This window comes from Myripristis murdjan, chromosome 19, assembly GCF_902150065.1.
Source record: "Myripristis murdjan chromosome 19, fMyrMur1.1, whole genome shotgun sequence".
NCBI classification, from domain to species: Eukaryota; Metazoa; Chordata; class Actinopteri; order Holocentriformes; family Holocentridae; genus Myripristis; species Myripristis murdjan.
Window position 1 is genome coordinate 14,873,296 of NC_043998.1, and position 13,772 is coordinate 14,887,067.

Consider the following 13,772-nt stretch of genomic DNA (forward strand, 5'->3'; position numbering starts at 1 on the left):
ATATTCTACTCGCTTCACAATAGTCAGAATTCCTTATTATGTATGCTTCTTACCTTGCTGTTTATTTATAGATATTGTTATCTGTTTTACATTTTATGTTTCCTGCAATATGCCAAGCAAAACTCCTGACTGAGTGAAACATTGCTGGTGAATAAACAAGATAAAACCCATTCCTGAAGTGTGCACATTTCTGATGAAACATAGTCAACAGTGCATAACGCCATAACCTTTATGAGTATGAGAATGAAAAATGGACTAATGCTGCTGGCTCGTCTCCTTGATGGTCCCACTTGAGGCGTTTATGTATCGTGGAAGTCCTTGTGCGGTATGACATTTTCACTTTTGCAAAGTCTGCCGGGTACTGTATTTGATGCTTTTGATTTAAAAAGTCTAGATGAAAAGAGAGAAAAAAAAAAATCGAATCTAATCTAATCTTGTATTTACAAAATCAGCATTACTGTTCATACTGATACATCTCTGTAACCTGAATAAAAAGTTCAGTAATTCAATACAGCTGATATGGCAAGGCTTATTTTTCAGGTTTATTTCTACTAGAGTTGCACCATATGGTAAACAAACAAACAAAAAAATCATACTGTGATTATTTTGAAAAATATTGTGATCAGGATATTTGTGATTTTAGTGGGAGTGATCATTTTTGCATTATAATTTTTCTCATCTAACCATCATGTTTTTTTTTTATTTGTTTGGTTGTTGTTGTTTTTTTGTGTAATATCTATAGAAAATGCTTTGTAGGCCATAGCATCTCTGTAGCTTCACTTCATTTATAATAGCATACGGTCACATTTAGCCTTTATCCAAAAAGTGCAGCTGCTGCGATTTGTATATTGCTCTTATCCGTACTGCGATTTGGATATGATTTTGATTAACTGTGCAGCCCTCATTTCCACAATTTCAGGTGAGCAAATACATATTCATCCACTATATGGTGGTAAATTTTACTGCATGGGTGAAAATTTACAAAAAGGGAATCTATAAAGCGGCAGACTTAGCCACAATTCACTGAGGTTTACTTGGTATTTAGCTTTAGAACTTCAACAGCTTTTCATTTTCTCACTGATGCCTGGTGCATGCTATCACTTAGAACAGTGTATGCTCAAGTGTTAGCAAAGAATCAAATGATCTACCAGGGGGCACATGAATGACTTTGTCTGTACTCTCATTAACAGGCAAGTTAATCAACTTTCAAATTTGTCCAACTCAGGGAAAAACACAGGCATACATACACGCATACACACATACACACACACAAACACACGCGCGTGCTATCTCTCCTCACAAATTCCCAGTCTCTCTTTTTCTCTCTCTTACATAAAAAAAAAAAATCTTTCTCTCGCTACTGTATATTTCTCCATCTCTCTAACTGTCTCACAACACACTCAAACACACAAAAACCCTTCAGGGCGCCACCGATAACCGCTCTCCACTCCCCCCAAAATGCAATTAGTCATTATGTGGCCTTCCGTAATCTGCCATGTTCATTTTGTTTGCCTTTGATACAGCGAGGCCTTATCTCGCCACTCTTTACACAGAGCACCGCTTGCATCCCCCGGCAACACGAACACAGAGTCAAAGTTACCAAATGCACCCAAAACTAAAAAAAAAAAAAAAAAAAAAAAAGTGAGAGGTGGATGGAGAAGCTCATTCTGTTTGACAGGAGTGCACACACACGTAAAAAGGGAGGGTTAGTCATCTGAGGAGCATCAGAGGGATACAGAGGGAACTAATGACCTTATTTTTGTGAGTGTGTTTGTGTGTTTTGTGCGAGAGCAAAATAGGTGGAGTGGGACACAGTATGAAATCTAATTTCAGGTCATAATGATGCAGTGTGTGTGTGTGTGTGTGTGTGTGTGTGCGGCTTACCGTCATTGCCCTGGCTCCCCTCTCTCTTCAGCATCTGTACCGCCCCCACATACTTCTTCAGCTGGACCTTGAGGACTTCATTCTCCCTGCACAAACACACAAAACAGCTCAAAGTGGGCCACAGGCTACACTCTATTCATCTCTGTAGCCTTGTTCAGAGGCAGGCAAATCCAGTCAGGCTTTTGAATCTAAATTTTAAAGTAATATTTAATGTTTTGTGTTATTTACTCAACCCAAATTGTCTCAAATCTCTGACAAAAGGCATACTGCCTCACAGAGAACCAAGGCTCCAAAAACTGTAGCCCTTTCTGCTTGCATGGAGTTGACCAGCAACTCTCACAAACAGATTAAAGGATAAGAAAATGTCTGTTTTATGTTTGCAAACCAATGCACTTGCAGCAAAAAAAAAAAAAAAAAAAAAAGCCAAACCAACCATTTCCTGAAAATTGCTCATGCACTTTTGTGCAGCTGTCCTACACATTCACTGAATTGAAGACCCAAGACTTAAGTCACATGCTAACAGAAGCGGCTACAGTTTTGGGAACTTTCCCTCAGCATGAGGCATGTGGTTAAGACTTTTTCCCTTGGACGTTCAGGACAACTCAGGATGAGTACAGGATGCAAAACATGTATTTGTTGTGTTAAGTATTTCTTTAAGTGTAACTGTCCAAATTGCAATTAAGTAAACAGATTGGATGTCTGTTTTTGGATGAGCTTCGTTTTCTGTTCAACAGCTCTGAGTGCTGCAACAAGCTGGTAATGTGGAAGGTTGGCTGCCACTTTATTCTGACGGTTTTTATGACGGCATTTTCTAATCACAATGCAGAACTTATTCATGAGAGGAGGCATGAAACCTCTTATGATGACAAATACTTGTCACTTGGGGAGCAAACCGAAGGAAAACATTTCAGATCCAAGCTGAGTGGTTAGACTGAGCTGCATTTGAAAGCCACAAATTAATGTTGCTTGTTTCTGATCTGAGATGACCAGCTTGCATGTGGTTCTTTGCTCTTCAGACTTCAGAAACACTAGCTGACTTGCATTAGCAATGCAAAAACATTGCTTCAGAGGTGTCTAGCTAAACATGTAATATTGCTGTTGTCGAATGAGAATCTATCTCCAAAATGCCCATTCTTCAGGAACGAGTTAAAAAGCCCTTGTTTTTAACTTGACAACCACTCTTTTTCATCTCTCAATGGGTTTTGAAAAGGTTTCATAAACCTAAGGATTGTTTAATTCCACAGGAGACCAAATAATTCTTCAACCAAAGCTATGAAACATGAGAGTCACCAAAACTGAAGTCACAATGCTTTCACCCAACAGAAAAGTGTTTCTGTGGCTGGATCGATAGAGGGATGCGCCTGCCCAGTATTTATGGTATTAAATCATCATTAAATCATTGCCATATAGTTGCATCATCCAGTACCTGAAAGTAAACTGACAGCACACACACAAATCTCAGCCTACTAGGTTAAAACATTTCAATGTTTGTTGATGTCACCAAAATAAATTGTAGAAACTGAGATCAATTCATTTGGTTTTTCATGTATTGGATGATAATAAGTGTTTCTGTCTCTGTTGGAGGCCTTCCAGGCAATGCAGTACAGTCCAATCCCAATTAGGCCAGTTACAGTATATGTGGCACATATGAAGATCTTCTATAGACCTGGCATAAACACACACTCTGTGCGATGTGATTGCCATTGGATGGTGCAAAAAATCCAGCCGTAAACACACCCAAGACACATTCAAGATCCAATCATCTGAACAGCTCCCGAGGACAGAGATGCATTTGGCCACATAAAGTGTAAATGCAAAACATCTTTAATCTCTATATAGCTACATGAAAAAAAAAATAAAAATAAAAATCTGTCTGTATCCAAACAGGACGCACACTCAACACAAACAGGTGGCAGGTAGGCAGCTTGTATAGCAACATCCTGGTCCAAAATGGATTGTCAGGTACTAATGGATAGGAATGTGGAAAGGCAAGGTCTTAACTTTCAATTTCAAAGGGCACAAATATTATGAGAGGCTGTGAGGTGCATGATGATTTAGAAAAGAAAAGAGAAATTGGATTTCAGTGTGTATATCTGAGACTCGTGTTTATGCCAAATGTAAGCCGAGCCGGACGCAATGTAGAGCCCGGTCAATCCTACAGCCCTACATTAGCGTTGTTCAGAGATGACGCCGAGAGTGTGTGTGTGTTTGTGTGTTGGCCTGGGTATGCAGGCACGGACTGTGAGGGAGACACAGTGATAAAGAAACAGAGTGAGAGGCACAGACAGTCTCCTTACAAGCTGTAACCGGTTGAACGCCATCGACTCTGGAGAGGAAATCAATCAGAATTGGAGTGTGGCTTTATGCCCTTGGCAGTTAAATTTAACAGCCTTTGTCTTGCTCCGCCGCCACCCCGCCACCCCCATTCTCCACGGGTGCTGTTTGGTACCCCGCTTATCAGTCCTCATTCCCCGCCAACAAAGGAGGCGCCTGCCGGGAGACCTCCTGAATCCACATGACGAGCTCTCCTAGGAGCCGACCACGCTGTTGTTATCAGAACCACCCGCAGCCCAGACACCATTCCTGACTGATTTAATTATAGCTAATACATGCTGCTTGCTCTCGAGTGTGTGTGTGTGTCTGTCTGAGTTTGTGTGTGTGTAATTTGTGTGTGTGTAAGGGCTCAAGGAGACACACCGGTGTTCGGATGCGTCTCGTCTTACTGAGAATGAGCGCTATGTCTGTTGTCGGGCCAGAAAGCAGATTACAGCGCTTGACAAAGAGCGACTGAACTGGCCGTGATACTTAAAGCACAGGTTCAAACACTCCCGGCTCACACACCGGTCTTTTTATTTATTAATAGATCTGTCACTTATGCAAATTAACAGTCGGCGTTTCAGTTCTTTCTGTCGTCTGCATCTCTCTGCGTCAGTCACTTACTCACCCTCGTGGGGACACATGGAGAACACTTTGGTCTTTGCAAGGGTGTAACAACACATGGCAAATTCCATCTGCACACTTTGAATTTGCATTACAGTGCTGTTACATCGTTGAAAGGACATTATGTATCAGAGAGATTTTCATTAGGTGCTTGCAGAGTCTTCGTATTATTTCTGCTGTCTGGCTCGGGCTCATTTGCAAGCAACCTTCCCATCACCTTGGTGACTAGCTAGGAACATTCCTTACTAGGAAGCTATTTTGGCCAAAACTTTAGACCGAATACGGAAACGTCACATTACTAGAGTAGAATTGCAAGTATTGCAACATAATGCAAAGCTACTTTTCAGCTTGCTAACACTGAGTTAGGCTACTTCTGGTGATGATTAGTGGCTGTGCTGGGAAAATTACATTACCGTAAGGCTCGGAAATGTCGAATAGAATAGCCGATCAAATTGGAATCCCCAGTTGGAAGTCAGGAAGAGCGATGTGGCCTGGGATTCCCAAATGATATCACATCAGCAGGATGGCGCACACAGTGAACAGTGAGCAGAATTCTCTCTGCATCAATTTATACATTATAAAACTTGAATAATTTGGTAGATATGTAGTTTGTGCTGTGAAAATGTGCAGTACCAACAACCAAGTTTCATTCATAGTAAACATTATTTCATAATCATAACATCCGTAGGCAAAAGGTATTGTGTTTTAGAAGTGAGCGTCCTTGTTTTTCTGTTCAAAATTTATTATAATGCATCTAAGTTGAAAGTCCAAGCTTTGCAAGTTATGAGCACAGTTTATTTCTGCATAATAGATAACTGCAATGAACTGTGATTAATATGCACCTCTGGAGTGACCACCGTTGACTCAGTGCCTGAGCCCTCAAAGGGCTGATCTCACAAAGTTCACCTGAGTGTTCAGACAAATGAAACGACAATTATGATGACAGCGGGGATTCCCCTGACAGCAAGTGCTGAGGGGAAGTCAACGAGGGCGAGTTAAGCCAGTAATGAAACACAGCGTGTGTGTTTCTGGATGTAATCAGGGGCTAAATGAGTCCTGGGACATCAGGTAAATGTAATCAACTAGCAGGTAAAACAGAGAACCAGCAGGGCTCTGAGAACACTGCGCTAAATTCAAGTTGGAGCCGGACTGATCAGGGTTTGTGGAGGTTGACACCAAATGCTGACAGTCCATTATCTAAGTGCCTCTTGATCTCGATTTGAGCTCTGGCACAGAAATCAAGCGCAACCTCTGCTGGCGAAGGCAATTCAAACACAGGTGAGTTCAATAACTCAATCAAACCTCGCAGCTCCAGACCAACCACTACCAGCCAATTTGCTCTTTTGTTCTGCGTCATTGCTTTGGTTCATTTTATCAAGTGTATTTAAAAAGAATATTTTTGTTTAATCATTGCTTCTTGTTTATTGTTCCCTTCCATTATAGATTAATTCGGAAAAATGACTGTTATTCATACTTATTTGCTGTGTGAATTGCATTTAGTCTGCAGCTTGTTTCAGTTGTTCAGTACTATGAGCATTATCATTTTAAGTTCATTGTGAGATTTGTGAGTAATAGACAAAATTGAGATTAATATGAATGATTTATGTTTTGCCTGATAATGACTGAATGTTGTTGAATTATTCATAAATTTCATACAACAGAATTGTTTTCTGTTGATGTAATGAGCTTTCTGTTTGCACCACTTAACACAGAAAATGCCACTCGAGCTGGAAAACAAAAGGGATGTTCAAACAGGAGAAATAAATGTCACCTCTGTGGAAGATAGACCTTGGCCTTTCTCTCCATCTATTATCAGCTCAATAGCTCAAATTATAAATGTTTATCACGGCCTAATTCCAAAAAGTGTCTAACCTACGACATGGATATGCTTGAGTGACAGCCTAAATGCAGTTTCAGAGACTTTTGCACGTTGCTAAAAGACACATTTCTGGAGGAAACAATCACGACTTGCAATGTTCTGTGGATGTTCTTAGAGTTAAAGGTCAAATTTAAACAATGAATATCAACACAGTGGGTGACAGGTTTCACTGCAGGTTTTCCAGACACCACTGAGGCCGGCTGAGTAAAATGCTCCCACACCTGACTGAAACAATTTCTCTGTCCAGACATGCCGAAATAAAAATAGCATTTACTAGCTGTAGTCAGATAGTAAATAATAGTCAACAGGCGGGAGATGGACAACAACCATTTTTAAGCCAATACCAGCAAACAGGTACATTGATCTAATTGGGGTATCTTTAGGTCTAACCCTACAATAGTCTTCACATAAGTCAGTCAGACACAATGATACCACTATATAACCTATGCTACTCATACAGAAATCTAGTGCATGAACATATACCAGGTGAAATGTGTCATATATGCATTATATATAGGCATATATGAACCACTGTCCATATGTTTGTCCATATGGGAAAATATGGGTATAAGGTCATATGTCATATATAGAAATGCACACATATTACATTTCCATATGGGTATGAAAACATGCACCAATGCAATATCTAGAGAGAGAAAACTCGAGATATATTATGATACCAACCGATGAGGACAGACATGCTGGTACAAAACAGTCATATCCAGATATAAGTGTAGATCACAACTACAGAAATGCAAGCTGGTCTTGAGGGAAATTCAAGGGAATGTAGACAGCTGATAAGCAGCTGTCACCGCGACACCATATATGAGTAAGAGTCCAGCAGGCTACGGGAAAACAGATTGCTCTTAACCTCGAAGAACTGCCTCAGAACCAACATTTTCGAAAGAAACGTCAGAGCTGGCTGATGAAACAAGATATCAACGTGTAAAATAATCCCCGTGGCCTTTTGATATTGAAGCAACTTCCATCAGGTTGCAAGTTGAGGCCATTTAAAACGGTGCATGCGATTCTGTGTATATTGTTCACTGAGTATGCATTCCTTGCCTTGCTTGCTTGACACATGATACACAGCAAGCAGCTGAGGTGGCGCATCAGCAGGACTCGATCTGCATATCACCACTGCAAATGGCAACACCAACAAATAGCCTAATACTTTTGATAATAATAGTTTCGATGGCCTGCTGCTTCATATATTTTGAGACCAGCGAGTAAACCACCTATATGGTGTTCATATTTTGTCAATTTAAACAGTTGTGTCCTAATAGCAAATCCCCCACTTACTTTGCAGTCCAGTATTATAGAATGTTTTTCTGTTTCACTAATTACCTTTTCCTCATCCACACCTTGGCCTCCGGTGGCCTTTTTCTTTGCAAGACTGGCATGATTAAAAACATGCATGGTGTCCTTTTGCCTGAAAATGGGTCATTAGTCTCGGCGGTTCCACAAAGTTCACCCAAAAAAAAAAAATAATAATAATAATAATTCTCTCTATTACCACTGTCTCATCGCGTCCTTACAGATTATTAGTGTGGTTGCTGACACGTTAAGCTTATTGAAAAGAAGAAGAGAGGTCTAAAGGGGAGTCTCAGAGGAGTCTTTTTTTTTTCAGCAAACAAACCTTACCTCATCATTACTGTTTTTGTGAGCTATAAACCATGTTTCCACAGGTTAATACCCTTGAACACAAGTTTTATTTTCACTTTATTGTAATTGGGTTTTCCATTATTGTTTTTATGGTTTTATATTGTTTGTTGCTTTTTATTGTTGGATCGTGCCCTTGCTACAGGCCAAATTTCCTCTTGGGGACGGTAAAAATCTGAACTGAACTAAACTGAATTTAAATAACCTGTGAAGTAAACTCTTAAAGTGGCTGAGAGGATGTCTAAGTGTTTAACCTGTGTGGTTTTCCCTGTATCTAGTGTGTGTTTTTTGATAATCGGTGAATTTTACGTTGATGTGTTGTTTTTCTGACATTCCTTTTATTGCACTCCTGGTGTGAATAATGCACAGTGGTAAAATATAGTACACCCACTGCGCCTCTACACCCTCTGCTTTTAGCATTGGCAAGCACACCTTTTTATGATATAAACTGAGAGTATCCTCTTTACACTGAAGGTTATATTTAGAATGAGATTAATGAATTTGTAGTTACTAATATTTTATGATAAGATGCAAGTTTCTGTGATCTATATCTTATTAAATTATATCAAAATGTATAGCCTACTCACATAAAAATAAAAAATAAATGATTTTAATACTTCTTACTAGCGTTCTGACAAATGACAGCCAGCTTGCAGATGTTGTAGAATGGACCTTCTTCACTGATGTGTCATATCGAGGTAAAAGCAGATGTAGGGCATGCAATTTAAGGCATAAAAATTTCATTTAGGTAAGCCAAGTTCAGTTTCATTTGGCATACCAGGTACACCTGGCATACCAAACGACAGCCAAACCTCACAGGAGCTGCAGTTTAACTGTCTAGTTTCTGACTTGACCACCAAATCTGTCTGTTTGTATTTTTGTACCCATTCTACCAACAAGAAGCAAGTGAGTGGGATCAGTGATCAGTTGTTTTCAGCCATGAGAGGAGAAGAGTTTAGGATGACCATCATTTAACCCAAGGTCTAACAAAACCCAGCATGTCCAAGTGTCCTTCAGCAAGACAAGGTGCACCAGCTTATTATTAAACTCACATGTATATACACACGCTTAAAGCTAGACCTTGAGATCAGAGTTCCCATCATGGTCCTAACAGAAAATTCAAATCCGAGTGCTCCCCTGACCTTTCCATTTTGTCCCTCTCTGGTTTGTTAGTGGTGTTTTCCTGTTGAGAGAAACTGAAGGGAGAGGAGTCATGCCACATTCAGTGTCACTGGACATCAACAATAGTCAAAAGTGTCAGTGCCACTGTTACTTCTTCCCCAACAATATACTGAAAATAAATAATACTACTACTAGCCAAAATAACTAAATCACTGAATAAGAGGCAGTGAGAACAATCCTCAACTGAGGCAGAGGAGGAAAAAAAAGAAAGATAAGCTTTAAGACACACACACACAAAAACACACACACAGACTGTCCCCAAAAGGCAGCAAGTGAAGCCACTTCTGTTGGTTTATTTAAGTCAGTAAAAAAGTGGCAAGGCTAGTTTGGCCTGAGTTTCAGAGTGCAAAAATGTTGATCTCAAGACAATGTTTTCCACAAAATGTGGACGTAATAGTGAATGAAACTGACGTCAGAGAGAGAGACTCTGGACAGCCCATCCTCCTGCCTGATGTCATCAACCACTAGAGACGTTTAATTGGGTGAAGTGACCGTGTGAGTTCATTTCATAAACTGTGACATCAAACACTTTTTTCAAGCATTTCACAATGATAAAGAGTGAGCAAAACACCATGAAACAACAATAACTAAAACTAAAGCTATATTCCTTGTAGTGAAGGCTGACAACAACGTAATGAAACAAAAACTATCACTGGATCAAATCTGTTTACTCTAGTATCTCGGTCCAACCATCTCCGTGTACAATAAATTAAAACTTACATAGCATAAACTGCCAGCCTGTCATCCAAAATCGAGAGCGGGCGCGTCCAAGGGGTCAGTGCATTTCTTGATGTGCACTCGATGCTTCCAGAGGACGTCAGACCGCTGGAAACAAACTGGTGTTTTCAAAACCGCGTGCGTCCAAAAACTCCCTGCGTCTTCTCTGCCTTTGGGGAAAATTAAGTTTTAAACAAGTCTGTCAAAACAGCGAAGTCTCAAAGATAACTTTCTTGGCTCCTCTGCTGTGGAAAGTACGTCCTTGGTCCTCGCTGGCAGTCACAGCTGATATGGGACCGGCCTCAAACCCAATTCTCATCACAGGCAATAGTCTGACCCAGAAATACTGTCAGTGTGAATGGCTGCTCTGGGGATAAGCCCATTAAGCAAACAGGATGTTGAGTTAATTTAATTGTTTTTAGTCATCTCATCTTTTCTAAGCTGAGGCAGAGACTGAGAGAAGAGGAAAGATAGACAGAGTGAGTGCATTAGAGAGACAGATTGAAATAAGTCGACTGTGTAACTGAGTTTTTGTGGGTGAAAGAAAGAAAGATGGACAGAGTGTGTGTTAGAGAGATAAAGAAACAAAGATGGAGTTTATGACAACTTTTGTGTATTAAAGTAATGCATAGAGTGTGTGTGTGTGTGTGTGTGAGTGAGAGACAGAGAGAGCAAACCACAGACTAATAAAGAGAGAGAGAGGAAAGAAGGCAGATCTCACTAGACGGTTTTTTGCTTATTCTTGAAGAGAACACTCTTTAAGAACAAGCAAAAAACCGTCTCAAGAGGAAAGCTAAAACCTCAAATATGTGCAGTAATTACCTAAGTTGAGTCTAAGCCCTGAGGTGATTTTATTTTTTGCTGTTTTCTCCCTTGTATTTCTTCCTCTACCTTTATTATGCCCTTGCTCACTAGCCGTCTTAATGTGCGGTAAACTCAGCTAAATTGGCTGCACTTGAGGTACGGTATCCTTTTTTTGTTTGGGAGTGGTGAACGAGAGGTGCAAAGACGCCTTCAGAGACAGACGGCTCACTAGCTAGGTAATGCTCCTGAGAGCAATTTACTGCTCAGCCTTTTTTTTTTTTTTTTTTTTTTAAACACTTCAAGCAGACGGTGTTGTGTCAAACTTCCAAAGGCTCAATGCCCAGAGCGCTGCAGAGTTACTGTACAAACACAAGCACACACATACCCACACACACAAGCACAACAAGGCTACAGGGTGCAGCGCTGGGTTGTTAAAACTTCAGCATTGAAAGAAAAAGGCCCCCCTGGGCGGACTGACATAATTGACTTCTCAAAGAAAGGAAACAGCGAGTCTAAAAACTCCAAACCAAACTAGGCGAACTTCACAGCCGCTCTCTCTGCCACTTCTTAGATCAGCCGTAGCAGACCGCCTGTAGAAAAGACTGTAGGCATTGCCAGCTAAGAAAAAGGCATCTGCTCCCATTTCTTTTGGGCATGCGCGCGTGTGTATGCATGCGTGTGTGTGTGTGTGTGTGTGTGTGTGTGTGCGCGCTCGTGTATGGGTCTGCCTGTCCAACCGCCCCCTCTCCCGGTGACGAGGTACCACTTCCTGGCCCGAGCCCACTCGACTGGCCATCTTCCCACCTTCCCGCTGCGAGAGGCCTGCTTTCTGCTCCGCCAACTAACGTATAAAAAGGGGGACAAGGACTGGTTGGGGGACAGTGTAAGTAAGTGTGTGTGTGTATAAACTTTTGTCCTTGAGGAAAAAAGTTGAGTGTTAAGCCCTCAGAGTGGGGACAGTTTTGCGAGGTGACATCAAGTGGCCGATTTTCACTTCTTCCAGAGGTCTAAGTTTCGGGTTATAGTGATTGCCTGCTACATTTTCACAAAATAAATCCTTTTGCTTCTCTCTATAGCTGACAGATGTAACATCGGGGTGCGTATCTTTGGCTTTAACAGAGATTCAATTCAGTTCACGACTCACTACAGTTGGTGATTCGGTTTAAGATGAACTGATGAATCATAGATTATTCAATCCAAAGTAGGGATGTCAAGAGAACTGATACTTTGGTACCAAGTCGATGCCAAAAATCCAAAAATATGACAGTGCCCATTTTTCTGTCGCACAGTAGGTACCGTGTGTATTTATTTAGATTTAGCCTTCAGCGGGCTGCCCCCATCAGCTCTGGCAGTATATGTACAACTTAGGCTTGTTCAAGTGTGTGCTGAAGAAGAGACAAACACACATGAAAGATGGAGCAGCAGCTCTGCCTCGGCTTGTCCAAAAGAAACAGAGCAAGAGTCATGTATGGAGGGATTTTGCGTTCCAGGCGGATGCTCAGGGGATGATAATAATGCACAAAGCAAAATATGCAAACGGTGCCATCAGAGTTTCCCGTGAAATAGCTCTTTCTTTTTCTAATTAGTTAATAATGTATATGCTTGCTTATTATTTCCATATTTTTCTTATGTCTCTACTGGATATTGCATTTGAAATTCAGTGCAATCTAAAAAGTTGTTATTTAAGCACTTCTTGTTTATTTGAAATACTTTAAGCTTTAAATACCTGAATGTTCAGCAAAGTTTAATAAAGGAATCAAAACGGGTATCAAGAATTTACGAAATTTACGACAAACCTAATTAAAAGCATTACATATTGATTCCGGCTAAAATCAGAGTGATATATCCTATTTATTTGATTTATGAGATCAATGCAGTTGATTTGACACAATTTATAATCAATGCATATGATGTGAATGCAAGGAACAAAACATTACATCATTACACCTCTAATGTAACACAACAGTGATTCAACCTATACCCACTGTCTGCTAGTTCTTTCTTGCTGGACAGGAGGAGTTTGGGGTTTGGATCAAAAGAAAAATGATGATGAACAGACAAAGAAGAGAGCGCCACCTACAGAAACTTAATCATCATCAGCAGAAAATCCAAGGAGAAAGAAGTCACACTACTGACCTCACCATTTGGTTGCTGTGATTGTAATGATCTAGCACCGGGGTGGGGAACCATGTGCAGCGGAGGGCCAAGAGTCTGCAGGGTGATCACTGATCACCTCACCTCCAAGCAGAGAGGAGGGACTCATCATGGGTGTGTGTCAGTGTGTGAGTAAGGGTCTTCATGTTTTTTTTTTTTTTTTTAATTTATCTATTTATTTATTTCCATGCAAGTGTGTGTGTCAGTGTGAATAATCGTGCAGCAGCTCAGTTTAGCCCACTCCCCTCTGACTGATTCAGCGCCCACCAAAATCTATCTATGGCGGCTCTCTCATCCTCTGCCACCCCCATGTTCAGCCTGGCTCAACACACACTCTCACACACACTCTCTCTCACACAAACACACGGACACCACCGCCTTGGGCTTGGTTACCGCTCTACTACAAAAGCACTATTACAAGGAGCACTATTATAAGCAGATGACTGGCGGCAGCCTCCTGTAACAGCAGGACCATCTGCTGCTCAAAATAAACATTTAACCTGGAATTTTTCTGCTCTCACAGTTGAGCGATTGCTGTCAAAGTTTGGAC

General features: G+C 40.8%; 1 protein-coding gene across 2 annotated transcripts in view; it reads right to left on the reverse strand.

Annotated features, from left to right (window-relative positions):
• The window catches only part of snx29 (sorting nexin 29), a 166,813-nt gene that overhangs the window by 127,626 nt on the left and 25,415 nt on the right, over window positions 1-13,772 (reverse strand). For both annotated transcript variants that reach the window (XM_030077892.1, XM_030077893.1), the window contains exon 14: window positions 1,885-1,970. In XM_030077892.1, the coding sequence (XP_029933752.1) occupies window positions 1,885-1,970 (86 nt within the window). The remainder of the gene's footprint in view (window positions 1-1,884; window positions 1,971-13,772) is intronic.